This window comes from Antrostomus carolinensis, unplaced genomic scaffold (genome assembly GCF_000700745.2).
Source record: "Antrostomus carolinensis isolate BGI_N321 unplaced genomic scaffold, ASM70074v2 scaffold9670, whole genome shotgun sequence".
NCBI lineage: Eukaryota > Metazoa > Chordata > Aves > Caprimulgiformes > Caprimulgidae > Antrostomus > Antrostomus carolinensis.
Genome location: NW_010286422.1, coordinates 33,108 through 54,228, shown reverse-complemented (window position 1 = coordinate 54,228; position 21,121 = coordinate 33,108). Strand labels below are relative to the sequence as shown.

The 21,121-nt window shown below is 35.3% G+C and overlaps 1 protein-coding gene across 2 annotated transcripts in view; it reads left to right on the top strand.

Moving 5' to 3' along the window:
- The window catches only part of PCMTD1 (protein-L-isoaspartate (D-aspartate) O-methyltransferase domain containing 1), a 24,063-nt gene extending 4,616 nt beyond the window's left edge, over positions 1-19,447 (top strand). The window contains exons 3-5 of one of the 2 annotated variants that reach the window (XM_010168619.1): positions 12,122-12,293; positions 13,860-13,983; positions 16,760-19,447. In XM_010168619.1, coding sequence (XP_010166921.1) covers positions 12,122-12,293; positions 13,860-13,983; positions 16,760-17,130 — 667 coding nt within the window. In that variant the 3' untranslated portion in view covers positions 17,131-19,447. Of the gene's footprint in view, positions 1-12,121; positions 12,302-13,859; positions 13,984-16,759 lie in introns of both variants that reach the window. The other variant, XM_010168692.1, reaches the window with a different exon arrangement.
- Positions 19,448-21,121: the final 1,674 nt, after the last annotated feature.

The following is a 21,121-nucleotide window of genomic DNA, read 5'->3' as shown; positions in this document are numbered from 1 at the left end:
CTGCTGTGTAATACTTAACAAGATTGTTGTCATTGTGTTTTGGCAGTGTATATATGTACACACACACACGTATGTATGTGCAGGTGCATGCATGTATACGTACATACTTAAGAGAATGACATGATATGCAGGTGTCTTTGCATGTATAGAGTAATTCATATCCATTAAGTCAGTTTTTACTATATAGTTGGACATCATTCTTTCTGTACTGTATTAACTTTTTTCTAATCTACCAGTGTTGATCTAGACATGAGTGAATTTATCTGATGGTCTTCATATTTATTACCTGAAGAGATGGACTTAGGAGTGTTCATCTATGCTCATAGACTGCTCATTTTTACTGGTATGTTTCTGGGTTACAGGGATTTGAACCTTATTGGTTCTATCTACTCAACATTTTTTATTATTAGTTTTAAGTTGTCCCATAAGAATCCGGATATTGGGAAATCTGGATATTCACTTCTGTGAAAGGGAAAGCAAGGTTCTAGCTAGGGCTGTTCTCTGTAAGGACTTTTTTTCCTTACAGGTAATAAAATTCTCCAACAGTGATTATAAGGCTTTTGGAAATTCAGAAGAGCTTTTGAATTGTTGGAGTAGCCTAAGAATTGCACATCAGATGCCTCTTCTCTTCCCCATTGGGCAGCAGAGAATATTCTTTCTATCCCTTTACCTTTGTTGTGCTTTATGAACAAACTGTCATGCTCTTGGTTATGTTGGCTGGAGCTCAATCCACTTTTTTCCATAACCCCAAACTTGAGGAGTTCTGGTCTGACCACCAGCCTTCCTCCTTATGCTCCTAAGTAACAGAAGGCTCTTAATTAGAGTATGAAGTTGACTTTAAAGTATTAGTGTTACCTGTATCTGAATTCAATTCTGTATTTCTGATTTTATTGCTGTATTTCATTGGCTAGATGAATTTAGTACTATGTTTCCCAATCAGAATAAATAAAATTATGTAAGAGAAAATATGTATGTTTTATTGCTACTTAATTTTAGTCTTTAATTTTTGTCTTAATTTTAGTACAAGTACTTATGTTAGCTGAGTTTAATACATACAGAAGCCAGAACAATTCAAAATTGATTCCGTCTAGAACTTGATGATGTACTTTATATAATCTGTCTTTTAAAAGTGTGTTAAATATGGTCACTTGTGATCATTACTAATATTGCATTATATTAAGTTAGATGTACCTACCAGCTAATCACTTCCTGTGCATACCTGTATTCCTGCATTCCTGTAGGTGTGTGTACTCAGACATACAAAAAGCTGGTTTGGATTGAAATGTATCTGATGATACATTTGTATACAGAAATGAAGAGAAATTGAGTGAAGGGGTAGCAAGGAAATGTTATTATGATTTAAACAAATTCTGATTTGGTTATTTATGTAAATGAATATTACAACACTGGGATTTACCCTTTAAAACATGCAAGAACAAGGAAAAAAAAAAGTGCTAAACTTGGCATAAGGTAATGTCAGTGTTGTACGTATATTGTGTTTGAAGGAAATGAGTGATCATATGTAGTAAATGATCTAAGTATTCTTAAAGGAGATGAAATGTGTTTTCCTCTAATTCAATGAAGATAAGCTGTGAGGACAGTGTTATAAATGCTGTGTGCTATTTACAGTGGTAGTTAAATTCATCTTTAGTTATACATTGTTACTCCAGTGAGAGGAAAAAGTCTGCAGGTTGGTGAATAAGATCTAAACTTTATAACTAATTTGTATATTATTATATTGGCATATGCTGTTTAACAATCCACCTTTTCCTCACAACAGTAAAATACTAAACAGTAGCTACAGAAACACCCTCCTCGCCACACTAACAAAAATTATACTTCTATGAAGGTGCTTTTTGATAGAAACCTACTTGGTAATAGCTGCACTGCAGCTGACATGATACTGGTTGACTGTTAAGATTTTGTGTTTTGTTGGGAGATTTGTAACTTTTCTGCATAGCGGATTCTGGCTAACTGCTTTCTTGGTAAATACTCTGTATTTTAATATAGTTAATGAAGAAGTGTGTGGGTTTTTCTGTGATGGGGTCCTTTTTTAAAAAAAAATATGAGCGAGTTTATACAGCATATCTTGAATTTTAATCTGCCTCACAAAGTAGTGTGCTCTGGGTCAGTAAATCTAGTTTTGGTTTTTGTTTCAGTAACTTTTTCTTCCATCTTAATTAATAAGTGAAAGATATTTGCCCAGAATTGTGCGGCGTGTGGCATCATGTTGATCAGCTTAATATTTGGACAAATTACCACCCAAGAAAAGGTGTGCAGTGTCTGTCTGCTGTTGAACAGTGGTGTATACCTAACAGGCATCCTTACCGTTTGAAAATAGATTTTATGTGGCAGACTGGTATGACTGAACTTATTTGTCTGAGTGGGAGTGTGTGTGTGATGGGGAAAAAAAACACCTTATGCAGCAGCCTGTAACGAGGCACGTGGGGCACAGAAGGAGCTCAGAGACCTCAATTCGTTTTCCTGGCAGTAAGAGTTATGTGGATGCAGAATTCTGTAAAACCTTGCATTGCCTTCATCCCTGCGTTCTTTCTTTACTGTATAATGCTTTTCAGTCTGATCAGAATATTGTAAGCAATCTCCTTTTGAAACAAAAAACAGATTTAACCTTATGGTAGGTACTTGGAGAGCTTCAACCTAGATCATAAATAAATCATAGAATCATAGAATGGTTAGGATTGGAAGGGACCTTAAAGATCATGTAGTTCCAACCCCCCTGCCATCTGCAGGGACATCTTCCACTAGATCAAGTTGCTCAAAGCCTCATCCAGCGTGGGTGAGGCTGGTATAAATATGAGGTATAAATGCTTCGTACCTTTCTGGTGTTCCTTTGCTTAGAGCAGTAGGCCTTTGGCTTTGCATCTGACTTTTGTGTACAGCTGGGACGTGATGTTTTAGGTGGGTTTTTGCCTGATAAAGCAAAACGGAATATTGGTTTGATATAATTTTTGTGGGGGAACAATCCAGTGTTGTGTGGTATACCAACTTTTTTTTCTTGTTTCCTGATAAGAATGTTCTTGAAATGTAATTAAAAACCTACTTTTCTATGATTGGGCTAGGTGCTTCACCAAAGACTGGAAGAAGTGTAAAAATAGCATGTCCAGAAGAATTTGAGACGTTCTCTCTGCCTAAAGGGAGGTTGTCTATCTCTGGTAGCTGGGCTTCTCTCAGTTTTGGTCTCTTGAACTGTTCATTAGAGGAAAAGCTTTTCAGATACCTGTTTCATAATCACTTGTACCTGTATCCATATCCCACCAATCTATAAAAATAGTTTCCTGGAAATGGAGGTGAGGTTTTTCATTCTGAGAGGTAAAATGCTGCCTTGATTTTACTTAACATGTGTTTGACAGTAGAAGCAAAGGGCAAGTGCCATCTAAAAGCACCTGATAGTATCGTCATGGTTGAGGTGCAAAGATATTATGTACAGACTAAGGGAGTTCTGAGTATGAAATATGTGTAAGGCACTCTTTCATTCTTAAAACCTTCAGGGAATGCATGCCAATTAAGGGGAAAAAAAAATCATTCCATAAGAAGGCTCTATCTAAAACACATATGTGCAAGTATCAGGCCCCGCTTCACCTGTTTATTGAAGGGGAATGTGTTGTCTTTTCTGCTCCCAGTCAACTTCTAGACCTAGAATATCCAGCTTGGAGAGAGAGCCACAGGGCAAGGCTAGGTTGCCCATCTTCTAGCACCCTATCAAAAACCAAACCTGGGTAAGCTGGTGAAGTCCCTGCTGTGAAAGAAAATCACCAACTCTTCTCAGGATCAAAAGAAACCACTTCAATGGTAAGTGACAAGAACCCTAGTACTACTTCTGGGATATCTGTTACGGGTGAAACTTCTTCCTGAAGTCCTGTAGTAGGTTGTGTTGGCATTTAAAAATAGTAAGCTTAATCTTCCAACAGAATATTTATTTGTCTTCATCGAAATTCAGGGCTCCTGCTAGGACTGGAGGCTCATTTTCTTTTCATTAAAGCAGATTTGAAACAGAAAGTTCCTTATATACGCACAAAGAAAATAAAGCTGCTTCCTTCCTGTGCAGCTGGTTAATGATAGCAGTAAAAATCTAAGCAGAAAAAGCAAACTGTCTCCAAATTGACTGGTGGCTTTCTCAGTTTGAATCTTACTCTAATTTAGTCTTAGTTTCAAATAGAGTAAGTTATGGGGGTTTTAGTGGTGAATAAATACTTATTGAGGTTTAGTCTAACCAGAACAATATAGGGACTACAAGAATTCCAGTGGGATTCTTTGATGCCAGAGTGGTGAGATTAAACAAAAAGGGAAGGAAAATAGGCTATTGGAATATCCCTTTTTCCTTTAGAGATGCTAAAGAGAAGAACTGTTTCTTATCCTACACCTCATGAACCAGAAGGCTCCAAAAATGACAATTGAATCTCCTCATCTAGGAAGGAACTATGCCTGCATTTGTTAAGTATTTGATACTTTAATCTTACTCCAGGTACTCCTAGAACCTGTTTAAACACTAACACATTCACCAAAATAAACCTTGAAGAAGCTTTCATATCACTTAGTAAACTTTTCCGGTTTCAAACTGAAAATACATACTCTTGTCTGCTCAAAACCACGCATAAAATGCATTTTAGAAATACATAAATAAATCCCATGGTGGACACTGCCTTTCTTTGGAAATCTCTCAGGTTTTATAGCATTTAGACCGTTTCTTACATTAAAACAAGTGTTTTATGGGAACCATGCTTAGTGCATGGTTCCTATAAAATCTGTTGCTTCACAAAAACCTGCAAAAACTGTTTTTCTGCTTCAGTAAAACAAGAAAGCAAGAACTCTTCTGTTTATGTAAACAGATAAGTTGTTTTCCAGACTTCTGTTCGTGGAAGTATTAGGGCCCTGACAATAAACTGAAGTGACAGAAATTTTCTCTTGCTTCTCTCTTCCTGTCCACCTTTCTTGAAATCCACTGTGAAATTGATAAAAAGTATTCCTTCAATATAATTCTTCATTTTACCACCAAAGTTTAGATATAGTACCTAATGAAGTTTAAATTCTGTAAACCACTGGTGAAGGGAGAGTGAGATTAGTTGTAAGTATTTTTAAGAACTAGTGTTTGAATTTTTCTTCAGAAATAATTAAGTAATGTGTTTCAGTCCACTAATACTGATGAGAATGTCACAAATACCAAACAAGATTGCCTGTGTTATATTATAGAACAGCCAAGACCATTTTATTCAAAAATGGAGATGACACATACAAGCAAAGTAGAGATACAAGTTTCTCACTTAACTCTTCCTATAGCATTGCCTGGAAGCAGGAAAAAATTTCAAGACAAAATTACTGAATAGAAATTTTACCAGCATCACATCTGGCTATTACTCTAATACTGGTTAAAATTACTGTTATTGTAATTGGATGCAAGGGACTTACATTGTCATTGTAGATTTTGCTTTCAAAGATTTAATATTTTTATTTGATTCTGTTTATTCTAATGTTTATAGTGTACAGGCAGAAGGTCTTACAAATAACAGTCATACTAATACGTAAAATGTGTGTTACTTTTCAACAAAACATGCTAGAAATCCATGAAGATGCTCTTATACATGAACCAAAGGCTAGTCAAAGAGCTTGAAGAAATGCTTAAATGAGATGAAATGAACAATGGAGGGAGGCGGGGGGGGGGGGGGGGAATTGAAATAACTTGCCATGTTCCCCTGCTGTTGTCGTGTTTAATAGGTAAAGAATTATCACTCTTTATAAATTCTTTTCCCATATTAACTGGTGCAGGTTTTAAGTTTCTTAGCTAGTGATCTAATCTTAAATAGCCATCACTGGCAGGATATAACATGGAAAGTATTAATTGGGAAACAAATGGGAAAACTTTTTCCCGCAATATATAAGAAGTACCTTTAAGTCTCATTGATACTAGTTCTAAAGCACTTTTGCAGTTGAGTAAAATGAGGAAGGCTAATGAGGCATAGAAATTGGAAAGGATTTCTTTATTCTTTTTCATGTTCTTTTGGCATGTTATATTGCACAAAGCCACGTGAGTATTGACCTTCATCTGTGGTTGTCAAGATGAGTTTTATATCAGTTTAAAACCTGAAAAAATTAGTAAATTATATGAAAGCTTCTTCAGGGTTTCTTTCAGTGAATGTGTTAGTGTTTAAACAGGTTCTAGGAGTATTTTGAGTAAGATTACCGATTTATGAAATTCCTATGTTTGACATAGGAGAAGCTCTGAGAATATTATCTTTTTAATGCAAATGGCAAAGGAGCCAGATCTTTTTAGGTTAAATTATGTGTAGCTTTTCAGTCTGTGTCTTAAAATAACCACAGGGAACACTTATTTTTCAGCTGCTGTAGCTGTGTTTTAAAAAGATAGGCCAGTTTTTTTTGTTGGTGAAAAGTATAAGAAACTTCTAAACCAATCTGCCAGAACTGGTGTGTTTTTTTTTTTCTTTCCACCACCACCTCCCCTTCTCCCCCTGCCCACCCTCCTTTCTTTCCCCTTCCTGAGGAGTCCTTTTGCTGAAAATATGGTCAGCAGTATATTAGAATTAGGACAGCAAGATATTAGTATAGGACAAAAGTAAGTGTTATTTCCTTGTCACAGTAACAAAAAGAGTTTAATATTTTGTCATATGTTTTTCAGAGTCTACACATTTTGCAGATTCATTTAAATGTCTGGTTATTAATGTATTTTTTTAAGGGAAGTTTGATATAAAGCTAGTTTCACGAGTTCTTACACTGGATTTAATGTTCTGTTTTGGAATGTGTATTAAAACCTGTTTTGTTTTGGGTTTTGTTGCCCCGCCCACCATGAAGAATTACATGTGAAATTTGCCTTGCAATGCTTTCGAATTACTTGTTCTAATGTAGTATCGTTGTAGTTCAAATGGCAAGTGTTAACAGCTTGCCAGCCTTTTCTTATCATTAAAGTTGAAGAGTAGTCCTTTGTGCCCTAAATTTAAATAAATTTCCCATTAGAGGGGAATTGCTTGGAGGGCTTGATGGTACTGAATGAGATTTCAGGCTTTTTGAAAGGTTTGAGTTGACTGTCTGAAATGAGTGTGGATGGGAAAACTGTACTAAATTCATGTTGAAAAAGGTTTTCTTTCTGTAAAGGGCTGTGAGTAGCAAGTTGATGAGTGTGCTTAGTAAACTAGGGATAGGCAGAAGTGTATTTTACATGATATCCTGGTATGAATGTAGCAGTTGAGAGGTGTGAAGTGTAGCTGGGGTGATGTTGGTTTTAAGAACCAATTATTTTTTCTCTTAGTAAAAGATAGGTGTAAGTAGTTAAAGTGAGTCCTCAGTATTGTTTGTATAAGCATCTTGTAACATGTTTTGCTGTTTCCTTCAAACACAAGCCTGTGGATGTTGAAAGTTTTTTTCCTTCAAATTACTGAATTTTTTTCCCCAATTTTATTTTAACTTGTTACTCTTTAAAAAATCAAGTACATATACCACTTAAAAAACCCAACCAACCAAAAAAAAAAAAAAAAAAAAACAACACAAAAAAAAACCCCAAACCAACCAACAACAACCCCCCCAAAAAAAAAATTCATGCCTAATTGCACCTAGTTTCATCTTACATCAGGGTAACATGCTTCATTCATGAAGGTTGTATAGATAGAAGAGCTTAGCCCAAGGAACCATCATGTACATTTTCAGAGTTGGAAGTAATTAAAGGGCAGGTTAGTGTTAACGGTAGGACCAACCAATTAATGCTTTTGTAGAAGAAACCTAGTATTAGGGTGGGTTATTGTACTATGCACTTTTTTTTTTTTTTCTTTCTTTTTTTTAATTAATATCTTGCTGTCACACAAATACTAGATTGGTGGATATGGATACAAGAGCAACAAACTTTAATCTTAGTTCTTTAAAAAGCTATAAATGCTTTTTAAAATGGATGTTCATTTCATTATAATAGTAATATTTCATTGTGTTGATATGTGTGGGGAATCTTACTTAAAAGAACATGGGCAGTAACAGTATATTACTTGATAATTTTCTTAAGTTGCTGCAGCAAAGGCAGAAATGCACTTTAAATCCTACAGAATTTTTTTTTTTTTTACATTAAACTGGAAGAAAAGTATTGTGGGTATGTTGAAGATGAACTTGAAACTCCCATCCTTGAGGGATGGATGACAAAAATGGAGAAGATGAAAGGGCAGAATCAGGTCAACAGATGTTTTATGTTCTTGAAACTGCTTGATTGTCTTGTGCCATTGCTAAACATGATCTGTGTGTTCTTAAATTTGTCCTATGGCAAGTGCTAATTTAAACAGAAATACTCTGTTACTATGTTACCTATAATGGGAACTCTTTAATTTCTGTTCTGTTGACTATTGATTTGCTTGTAATCAAGATACCAGATTCAGCTGAAGAACCTAATGTGATTAAAACTTGTCCGGATTGGGCCAGCACTTTATTTTTGCCTATTTTGGCATCTAGTGCGTGAAATAACGTTAAGAGTTTTTTGGTTTTTTTTTTTTTTTTTTTTGTTACCTGTATAATTCTCTGTAAAGCCACCCTGGCTGTTTGGTAGACTTGAACAAATAGTAAATAATACTTGACATTTCTTAGTTCTGTTTCAACAGAAAAAAAAAAAAGTGAAATATTGCCTTATCTTGCTAGGTAGCTTATGTGATTGTCAATGTTGCATGTTATTCAGCAATGTCATTAATCTAATAAAAGATAGCTCAGTGTAACACAGAAGGAAATTGAATATCTGATCTGTTTTGAAATCCCAAAGGCAGTAGGAGTAAAATCAACTTGTTGGATATAGTGACGATTAGGACTAAAAGAATTTGAGTTTGAGGTCAAGTTGCATTGTAAAAGAATGTGGTTGATACTGTCTTCATATACTGTAAGATTAACAAGCTTATGATGCTATTGACAGGTGTTTTTACTCCCTTGTATTTGCAGAACTTCTGTATTTAAGTTTTAGGTATTTTCCTGATCAAATGATGGTGTCTTTTATACTTTAGTGAAACTGAACTTTTCCTATTTTGAAAAATTATTTGGGCAAGTTAATAATGCAGTTCTCTAAGTTGCACTTTACTCTTCGTTGGAACGTCATCGCAAATTACTGGATTACATAAATACAAGAAAATGGTACATGCATTTATCAGTTCTTTCTGATTCAGAGGTGCATATATCTTTGTGAAAATGGAGTCAGCTGGAGAGTCATGAAGCAGAGTAAGAGTCTTGCGATGACCAAAACACCATTTGTAACCTTTTCCTCCTGTTTCTTCTGACTGCTTTTATTTAGCCTTCTAGGTAACAAAAAGCTACATGTGGCAATTCTTGAACTGCCTCTGTTCGAGTGGGCAGCCAGCACACCAGTGTAGGCCAGCTGGGTGTTACCATTGCATGGTCAGGTGAGCTGGGCAGACTCCCTGTTTTTCACCTGACGTAGACTAAAGAGATGTCTTCAGCAATTACATGTACCCTAGTCCATACAGTGTTAAGGTTTACTGTGGGAAATTAATCTTTCAGGAAACTCCTGCTGTTGACAAGTTGGGTTGAAACTAGCTGAAACTGTGGGGGAAGAAGGTGTTTTTTAAAGTAAATGGACCAAAAAATAACTGTTTTGGTCGTGAGCCTCTTACCTGCACAAAACTGTGCTAATAACTTGGAGCACAGTCCAGCCAATTTGAAGTGCCTATAGATAGAGTTGGTCTCTAGTGCTTAATCCATCTCATATTTATAGGTGTGATAGGAAGTAGCTTCTGTATCTTCGTTTGCACTTTGTGCACTTCTGATTGCAAGCTGTGGAGCTAAATGAGAAATTCTCTTCAGCTTTTACTATATTTGTGAAGACCACAGTGGATTTTCATCCACAGCTCATGTATAGAGTATTTTGCATCTGTGGAATGTTTTGTGTTTTTATGTTTTGTCTTATATTTTTGATTCCTTGGAGAGTTAGGTGTTTCTGCTTGTTTTAAGAGGGTGCTTCATGAGCTTTAGGGTGGTTTCTTGTAGAGGAAGAAGTTTAGGAGTATCTGGTAATAAGCTTGCCAGCTTTTAGAGGAGCATTCTGAGAAGATCAGAAGTTGTAAAAATAGCCAGATAAGGCAGGCAGGCTGTCATCCGTTTTCTAAAACTAACCTCAGACTGTGTCAAGATTCAAAACTGCATTTTAGAAAAGTACCGTATTCTTTCTCTTTCACTGCCTCTCCTCCCCCTTCGTATTCAACTTTTGAAGCCCACAAAGGTACTTTACTCAGACTTTCAAATTAAATTGATGTGATGATACTTGATTTAAACTTCAGGCAATCTGAAATTAAAACTATAGCATGAACTTCCTGGTTGACCTTCAATGAATGTAGAAAAGTACACGATAATCCATGAGCTTAGGAAATGAGATCACTTCTTCAGCAAAGTGATCAGTGCCTTCGGTTTAATTTTCTTCCCAGCATTTAACCTTGCCTAATGTATTTCCAGATCTTTCAGTGTTAATCTGAAATTATTTCAGCTGCAGTTCAGACTGGGCTACTGCCCAGTTGTGTGCAACAAGGCATGCATTCCCCACTGCCCCTCCCTCTCCCTTTTATTTATTTTTTTTAAACTGTCGTTGTTTGTAGCTTTCATTTTTTTTTTCCTCTGGATTTGGATGAGGAAACAGTGTTATGGACTGTTGGCTGCATATAGCACATGAGACAGAGATGCGGTAGTGGGTAAAGGATTCTGGGGTCTGTCTGTGACAAGTCAAGAGAAGGAAATATTGTGTTATTTCCAAGATTAAGTATCCCATTTTGGGGGGAAAAGATGTACTTCAAGCAAAAGCTTCAGTTTAATAGAATTCTGATTTGTTAATGGCAGTGCTGTAGATAGGAAAGTCAGCCAAGCCTTATAGGCAGCCTCCCTAAGCAGTGAAAGCTGCCAAGCTTCGCTGTGACTGAAGAAATACTGATTTGAATGTTGTCAGGTGTTGTGCTGGGATTTGCTACTGCCAGCCAAGTGAAAAAAAAATTCTTTTCCAGTGACAGTCAGCTGTAAAGTTCATAGGATGGCTACATATATTTGAAGTTTTTAGAAAAATTTAATTCCTTCTGGGTGAAATTTAAGGTGCATTGGATTTTAATACTGACAGATGAAGCTTATGAGCTATTTCATGCAACAAGATGTTAGGTTTTACTTAATATTTTTTCAAAGAAAATCATAAATCTTTTCTATGAGCTACTGTCTAACCTGTATTCTTAAAGTGCTTGGGGAAGATGAAAGTTATTTGATGAAGGATTTTTTTTTACAAAAATAAATTATTTTTATTATTATGTTAACAGCTGAAGCAGGAAAGTGCTGCAGAAATTTGAAAAATGATAAAAAATATCAGTGTAATGGAGATTATATGCAATTTTGGCAATAAAGCTTTATACTATGCAACTTTCCTTTGGTATTTTATGCAGTAACAAAGACTACTTACGGTCCTTGCAACTTCTGTTAGAAACTTAGGTCCAGTTAAAAGCAGTTGTGTAAGTTTCATTTGCTGATAAAAATTAGAACGGATGCTTCTGAGATAATTAATTTTTTATTTTTTATTTTTTTTCCTTCTCCCTGCTTTGTGTGTGGTCAAAAAAATGACAAGCTCTTCCATTGCATTTGTTTTTTGAGGAAAAGTGGATTGGGCTCAAGGTAGAAAGTTGGGAGGTAGAGAAAAATGAGTCTTAGCAGCCTAATTTTTTTAAAAATGGAGGGGGGGCTATTAGGAAATGAACTGTTTCAGTATTTATTCAGCAGCCTGGATATCGCGCATTGTTGATAAATGTACTATTTTAAAGTACTTCTACCATATGACTTATAATGTTTCTTTAGCCAAAGCCATTTGCTTGCAGTTAGGAAGTCTGGTGATGCTTTTGAGACCTTTTCTGTTTTGCATAATACATAATTATAACGACTTATCAGTTTTCTTTGGTGGTTCCTGATGTGGCATTAAAAAACAAGATTATTTTCAAAATAGTATTGTACTAATACAGACTTTAAAGTATGTCTGCTAATCTTCCTTCATTATATAAGGGATGATATGAAAAATATTTTTGTGTTTTTACCTGAACTGGTTTTTCTTAAAAATCCTAGTTTTAAATGTGTTCTCTCTGTTTTTTGTTTTTATTCCCCTTAGATTTGAGTTCTGTGAACCTGCCTTTGTGGTTGGTAATTGTTTGGAAATAGCCTCAGACAGTCATCAGTATGACCGGATTTACTGTGGAGCTGGAGTCCAGAAAGACCATGAAAACTACATGAAAATTTTATTGAAAGTTGGAGGCATTTTGGTAATGCCTATAGAAGATCAGGTGACTCAGTGACAATTTTCCCTTTTTATCTTTTAATGTGAGAAATAAATAATTTAAGGAGTGCTTTTAAATGTATAATTGACTAAGTTAATATTCAGTGATACCTTGATTCAGTGTGTCGTTGCAGTTAAGCAGTCTTAAATTTTTTCCTTTAAACTTGTAGGAAAGCATCAATACCCTGCTTCCAAAAAGTCTGTGGCAAAACTGTGTCTTCAGTGAAACTAGAACTCCATTTGTAGTATTTTCAGTGTGTTATACAAGACCCACAACTGCTTTGAAATCTCCCTGCCACAAAGATGTTTTCAGTCAGTACTTCAAAACAAAGAAAACACCTTCTAAACCAAGAAAATTTATTTCAGAAAAATATGAAATAGCAGTGATTAGTGGGACATTGTAAGGGAAGGAAAAAAATACAGCTTATTTCCAGCAGTTTTCAGTGTTGCTTTCCCATGTTGGAGTAAACTTTTTCAGACAGGTGTATTATTTTAATAATACTTTGCACTTTTATCACTTTTCATCCTTAGATCTCAAAAGGCTTTACAAAGGTAAGTATTATTCTCCCTGTTTTACTAACAGGGAAACTGAGAAAGACAGATTATGTGACTTGAGTTGATGTCTTCCTGAATACAGATAATTATTAAAATGCTTGCTGATAAATATGCTAGTTACTTTACCTTCCAAAAAGAATTGTCACATTATGTATCTGCTTTCTCAAAATACAAAAGTGATTTAACCATAGCCTGCATGATTCAATTCCATAAATATTTTTTTCAGTGTTTATTGCACTAAGATACCATCAGTTGAAATTGATGGCCTCCACCTTAAAAGTGGTCATGATTTGAAAACAAAACTATAACTGAATATTTCTATCTTATATACAAATTGTTAGGGGGCTAAAGCATGAAAAGTATAAGGAGCCAGACGAAAGATCTCGGTTAATCTCATCTACAGAGAAACAGCTAAGGGAACATTTAATTCCTGGCTTCCTAAAGGGGTGGAGGGCTTTCCTGTTAGGCAGGAGTCCACTTATTTCTTGCAGATGCACAGCAGACTGGAAGAAGAATATTACAAATGGCAGCCGCAGGGCTTTCTGCCTGCGTACATGTAAAACAATTTTTCATAATGAGAGTGGTTGAACACTACAGCAAATTACCTAAACAGGTTGGGGAAATCTCAGTCCTAGGAGATCTTTTTTAACTTAATTGGAAAAGCTTCTGAGTTGTCCGATTTAGCTTTGAAATTGGTTTTGTTCAGGCAGGAGGTAGGACTCCAGAGGTTGCTTCCGATGTAAAATATTCTTCAGAAGAAGCAAAACATACCTTGAGCCTTAATTTTCCAGCTATATCGCTTCCCATTGCCAGAGAACCTTATTCTGTACTCTTGTGTACCAAGTTATATTTCAAGAAGTATGCAAGTCCTTTCTATTCATTAAACACCCTTTATAAATTAATTTATAAATTAATTTTGAAGCAAATGAAAATAGCAGTGTGTTTGAGTGCTGATCGGAATAGTATTGAGTATGACAAAACTAACCACCAATATATTTTTGGTTTTGTTTTTATGCAGCTAACACAAATCTTGAGAACAGGACAGAATACGTGGGAAAGTAAAAATATCCTTGCTGTTTCGTTTGCTCCACTAGTGCAACCAAACAGAAATGACAATGGCAAACATGACACTGTGGGACTGCGTAAGTGTCATTTGTGCTCACTTCTGTTGGCTTGATGGGTTGTTACAGTGCCTGTGTTGTTAAATAATTAATATCCTGAATTAAAATGATAGTGTTTCCAACTTATTTTCCCAGACTACTTTTCCTTTTAGGTTCAGCTTCTCTTTTTGTAGCAAGATATAGGTAGAAGAGCAAGCTAGTATTATGTCTGTCAGGATTGCTAACTTTCAGATTATTTCCCAGAGAAAAATATTTTTTCTCTTCCCAATGAAACATAAGGAATTGGTAGGATGTTAATAGCCGAGTCCGCTAGTGTCTGTCTTGCAGCTGATGCAGTCGTGCCTCGCTGTTTTTCAGTAGTCCTTGGTGTTGGCTTTCTAGCTGCAGTGCTTTGAATTAGGTTTAGTAAGAAAGTCTCTGGAAGTAAATCTGTTGCCAAAATGGTAAGATAGCATGATAAGAGGAAGGGGAAAAAAGTGACAAAGAAAGGTGTAGAGTTGAAATTTTCTGTCAGAGTAGTCAGGGCTAGGAGTAGAATAATACACAGAGCTTCTGTAGCAGGTGGGAACTTAAATCCAACAAAGCGCCTAGAAGATAACAGCTTTTCTCTCCTGACTTGTTCTGTTAATGTATAACCAAAGAAAACTAATCCTCCAGTCCTCCTTGCATGTTTCTTGTCTCCATGCACATTTTTTAACTGTAAAACAGGTATAAAACCCTTCAGCAGTCCAGGATGTCCCATCAGGTTGTATTGCATGTAACTACTGATCTGGCTATAAGTTTTGAGAGTGTGTGTGAGCTTGCCAAGTTCTTTTTCAGAAATAATTAATTTTGGTTATTTTAACATTTGCTTTTTGCAACCTCAGAAATTATTTCCTGAAATTAACTTGTTTATACTTTCCCCCCCCCCCACCCCGTTTTTTGCTTTAAATATAGTCTGTAATAGATAGGCTGTAACATGACTAACAGTGAAGTACAGAGGTGGCTTTTCAAACTTTCTGTTCATACTATGATTTTATACAGTTTAATTCCCTAAAAGACAGAAGAGGATTTTCATGTTCCCTATCATCATTTCTGAATTTTCATAATGTAAATAGTGCAGACTACTAGTGTTCAGAACTGAACTGTAATACAATAAGTGCTTACTGTAAATAGCTTGATACTATAATTTAATGACTTTTTAATGAGAAGAGGAAAATAATTTAAAAAAAGTGGATGTAAAAAGTAGTGATCTGAAGCTCAAGAAATAAAAATTCTAACTAATTTCTCTTTTATAGTAACATTGTCGAGTTGTTTCAAATCCACACACCTTTAAATTGTCTTAAAAGTTTGGAGTAGTCTAATAAACATCTTTCTGTCGACTTTAGCCAGAAATTGCAGATGTCACTACTAAGTAAACACAGTCTGTTCCGTACTTTGGACAAACCTTTAATGCCTTCTGACATGTGTAATATTGTATATAGACTACAGTTACAACTCACATGTACATAGGGCTTAATAAAATACCTGTCAGCCAGTCATTCTCAATGTAGAATCTTTTTCTCATAAAAAGCTACAGAGGTGTTGCTAAGACAATTTTACCAACTTAGTTATTGGTTAGGACACAGTTCACTGCTGGAAGACAGTTGGAAAGAAGTGGGTGCTAAACATCCAAAAATCGCATCCTTTTCTTATTTAAAAAAAAAAAAAAAGAAAGTTAATAGTTTGATTAATGCTTTTAGGAGAGAAACTAAGACAGATTGGCAGTAAACCACATCCAGATTCTCATGTGACATGTAAATGATTTAAGATGGCTTATTCAAAACCAGAGTAGTTATACCTGCATGGCATGTAGCAAGCAAGGATGAGCTCTGTCTTTGGGTAGACTGTAAGCTATGTGATAAAGGTTGAGCACCACTAGCACTGGTGAAGTAAATATTCTGCATCTCAACAAAGTTTTACATTTGAGCAGAATGTTAACATGGTTGCATAGCTTCATGCTTAACTTAGTGTGGGAAGTAAACTTCTATTGACCTACAATATACTGTTTATACTGAAGAACTGACCATGAGCCCAGTACATCACTGGTAAGTCACAATGATAGATTCTGTTGCAATCATAATGAAGTACAAAAGATTAAACTTCTTAGATTCAGTTAAATTTTAAAATATTTTTAGTTTTGGTTAGCCTCAAATGTAATTTTTGGACATCAAGCAAGTTTGAGAAAATCACCTTACCTCATTGGTCAGCTGTGAAGTTGGCATGGCCCTCCCTCATCAGTTGGGTTCAGTAGGAAGTAGGGAAAAGCATAGTGAGTAGAAGAGGGAGGCAGAAGAAAGCTACTTGTCTAAACAAGTGTGATGTAGGGCTAGAAATTCTTTCCCAACAGCAGGATCTCAAAACAGTGCCAGCAGTAGGTCCCAAGACTTGCCATGTGCCAAAAGGTGACAGTATTTGTTGTATGCTTTCTTAAATTTGTCTTAATCTGTTCACACTTTAAACTTCTTTTGCACATCTCTCAAAAGGTGTCTTAATTTCTTGGACTGTACATTTTCTCTAAAAGATTAATCATATTCCAGAAGCCATTTTCAACACGAATCTGAATCCTTACGTATATCTGTGAAATAGAAGTCTTTCAGTAATGAATATGCCACAGGGGTAGGTGGCTTTTTTGCATATTGTATAATTTACTAAAATTTCAGTTGTTCCTGAACATTAATCTTACTGTCTTGCAGCTGATTTTTTTTTTTTTTTTTTTTTTTTTTGCTAGAGGGAGATTTCACTTGGTGAGTATAACTTGCTCTCTCTTTCGTTTTAGCTCCATGTGCTGTTAGGAATCTCCAGGACCTTGCTCGAATATATATCAGACGCACCCTTAGAAACTTCATAAATGAGGAGATGAAAGCCAAGGGTATCGCTCAGAAGGCTCCTCCAAAACGAAAACGGAGGAGATGTCGTAGACGCAGGATTAACACCTATGTGTTTGTTGGTAATCAGCTCATTCCTCAGCCTCTAGATAGTGAAGAAGATGAAAGAATGGAAGATGATAACAAAGAGGAGGAGGATAAAGATCACAGTGAGGCCTTGAAGCCAGAAGAGCCTCCTCGAAATCTGTTGAGAGAGAAAATTATGAGTCTACCATTACCTGAATCTTTAAAAGCATACTTGACCTATTACAGAGAGAAATAGCTTGTTTTAAGTAGAAATAATGCCTACTGATAGTTCCTTTATTCTTGAAAATGTAGCATTTATTAAGAAGTAGGTGGACGAATTACTATTAGTCTTTCATCAAGACTGAAGTACAGCGATAAATTGTAACTTGTCTCTATCTTGTCTTTGCTACAAGGAAGACTTGCATTCAACAGTAGAATCCCTTTTTAAAAATATATTTTTCTTTAAATTTTGAAAATGCTGTTTTAACTCTGATAGAAATATATATTCCATTATACAGCACTAATCAATATTTTGCATGGTAAGTCTTTTTTGATCCCTAACAGATTTGTATTGATAAAAGGATGAGTGAAATTTTATATATGCTAAATAATTGTTAAACATGTGCATCTGACTTGATGAGCAATTTGTCTGTATTTATTATTACTAGGGGAACATGTTAAACATGCAGACACTTACCCTAATGTCAGAATCAGACCCTTTTAAAGTTTATTTTACTATGGCTTTGTTGCAATCATTATTACTATGTTGGTATAGATGTATTCCAACAACACAAGTGCAATAGATATATACAGACACTGAATGAGCTGGCTTTAATGAAATATGAACATACAAGTTCTGAAATGTCAGATAACCCTGCTACTTCTTCATTTATATCTTTTGCCAAAAGATCTTGAGAAAAGTAACAGTTTCTCTCAGAGCCTTAAAGAAACATCATATTGAATGAGCAGCAAAGCAATGCTTACTTCAGCTCTGCTTATATTTTAACTCCATTCTACACTTTCAGTATTTCTAACTAGAGGCACTTCCTCATTTGTGGGAAGCTTAGGACAGTACATTTTGTTTATTTCTGCAGCTCACAGCATTGAAAAGTGTTTGGTAATACAAGATTGTAATTTTAATTTCAGTCATCTATATTTACTGCTTTTAATTAGAGGTAGAGTTTCAACAAAATTTAGTTTGCATTGCTTATTGTGATAGTTATAATAGTAGAGGTAAGAATTTGTTTGGCAAATGCACTTTAGTAAGTGAATTTTATACTTAACATACGTCTCCAAGGAGGTTGACTTGTGCTTGCCTATATTTTGTTTCTGAGCATGGCTCTTAGCACAAAAATATTTATAAAATCTTATGCATCTTTTGGAAACCTAAGAGTAGCAGTGCAACTGTGGGGACCCACAACAGTGCTGATTTAAATCCTTCCACAATTTTTCCTCTTCTAGTTGTAAAGTTACTTGCAGTTCTGATTTTTAACTTTCTTTTTCTTTACCATCTTAATTTCTTCATTCTGTTGTAACATAACCATGAGGGAAAACACTGTCTATTAAGAACTTGGCATGATATGCATTAAAAGCCACAATCATTGGAAACATATGCCTGTTGGACCCAGTGAAAAACATTCCTCTTGAAATATCCTGCATGATACATTTTGTAGTACTGGTAAAAATTTTTTTGTGTAATAACAATGAAATAAAATAATGACATCTTTCTAAATCAGTAAATATTCCTAGTCCAAGTATTTATAACCAACCAGTATTCATGTGGTCTAACAGTCCAGTATTCACTTAAAAAAAATATGCTTTTTTTTAGGATCTGAGAAGGAAGATAATACATAATCCGATGACACTGACTCTGTAGTGCATTTCATGCTGGACTCCCTGTTTTGTTTTGGTTTTTTTTAAGGTACATCATAGTAATGTTTAAGTGGAACTTCATGAAGGCCTGTTGTACCAGCATGTGGAGTTACTTTCCGCAATATATTTACAGTATAAGTAAACAAAACTATTTGAAATAATTATTCTGACTTTATTTTAAAGCAGGAAAAACTAATAAGAAACAGTTTTCCAAAATAATGATACTAATAAAGTAATTGTGATGCTTCAGCTATAAGAATTGAACATAATCTTGTTTTAAAATGGATTATTTTAGATGGAGTTTAAATAATCTGAAGTTTGAGATGTTTTTTGTTTCTCATTTTCCTGGAATCTGCATTCATAAACTGAAGAGTATGAGATTGCTGAATTTTGCTTAAATATAAGGACTTTATACAGGATGCTTTTGGAAAATAAATTTCTGCATTCTTTCTTGCCTGTATACTTGGAAAAATGGACAGCGGATGACTTGTCATGATTCTTCAGTATGTGAGGTTTTTTGGAGTCACTGAAAGAATGTTTCTTCTGTGTTTTATATGTGGATTTATTTTACACTTTTGAATTTATATTTACATAAATAAAAAGGTAGACATTCAAAATGAATTAAAACTTAATTTTTGCCATTTCAGTTCATGATGGGGACATTGTTGCAATAAAATGGGGGATTTTGTGTGGTTTCTGCTTGCATGAATTTCAATGTTTCTGTGCAAGTATTTTCAGTTATTTGGAAACTGAGATACCAGTTTGTTCATAGTTAGGTTGGTAACTTCTTAATAAAAGCTGTTCTTCAATTTCAGAAAGAGAGTAATACATCTTCTTGATAAATTTGGAATTTTTGCAAAGGTTGTAAGATTAGATATTATTCATGACCAGAAAAGCTATTTTAGGCCTAGCACTACTTTGAGTACTCACATGGAGAGTTACTTTCTTGTAGAGAGCCCAGAAGCTATACTTGAGCTATATACTCAAGAACAGTTTCATGTTTGTGGGATTTTTTTGTTGTTGTTGTGGTTTTTTTGTTTTGTTTTGTTTCTCCCCCCCCGCCCCCCCCCCCCCCCCCCCCCAAATATTGAGATTGGTTTTCACTGTCAACAGAGCAACTGTTTGGGTCAAAATAAATAAGGAAAACTTTGAGGTAAGATCAGCAAGACTGGTGAGCAACTAGCGAGTCACACTTCTGTTGAAGCTACCTCTTGATGCTGCCTTATTTTGTTACCAATTAGAGGAAAAATACAAGGTGGATAAGCCAGGCTGACTAGCAATACTGTAATTGTGGTCCCTGTAAGGAAGGGTGTGATGAACTGGAACTTTCAGGTGATTTTACCGTCTTTGGTCTGAAGGAGGACTTGAGACCAGTGCAGTCTTTTCGGAAGACCTGGAGTTTTTTAATCCCAGTGTTGTTCAGTTCACACTGAACACCTGCCTCCCAGAAACTTGGGAAACAATTTTCATTTAAATGAACATAAACAACTCTGTTCAGCTGAGCACTCTTGCTTGTTTGGGTGCTGGCAACACAGTCTATTTTCTTTTTTAAAATCCTGTCTTTTTTTTTTTTTTTTCTCTAAATTACTTTTAAAAATGCATCTTTACCTGTCAGTTTGAAAACAAATAGGGAATGTAATCAAATGTGCTCTGTTCTGGTTAAAGCTGGTTTAACTCATTAAATATTAATCTGTATCTCCTCAAGAATGTCTCCTTCAATCGTTCATGTAATTGAGTAAAACTGAAGACTTCTACCTTTGTGTGGTTCACTAATCAATTGTGTGTTGTGCTCTTCTTAGAGCTGTATACAGAACTCCACCTTAATGAGCTACTAAGTATTTTGACAACACATGAATCATGTGTGAAGTCCTTTCCCTAAACTTATTTTGAGAAGGTCATTGGAGTATAACTGGAACAATAAAACTTTTAAAGTTGTGTGTTTCTTGATACCCTTTAGTAAAATTAACTTCAGTAAAATCTAGATGGCTGGCTTGATAAATGCCTGTCTTTGGCTTATGTAGCTTCACAGTGTACATGTCAAATTATTGAGTTACTCTGTTCAAGTACAACTGACTTGTTTAGCCACAGGCTTGCACCATATTTATGGTCAGTATGGAACTAAGAATCTAAAGCTGATTTATCAGTGCTTTTTAACATGATGGTAACATTTCTAGAGTCCTCTGATTGTCATCCTTTGTATTCTGTGATGCTTTAAAGAGATTTGTCACGGGAGCTAAGGGAATTTACACCTCCCTGTTAAAGCTCTATCTTTTGCTACTGTGAACTAGTCTGTGTAATACCTCACCAGGATATATTGCAAAATATATCAGTGCTGGAGAGAAGAGGGAAGTGAAAGCACTGCAGAAAGCACTGAA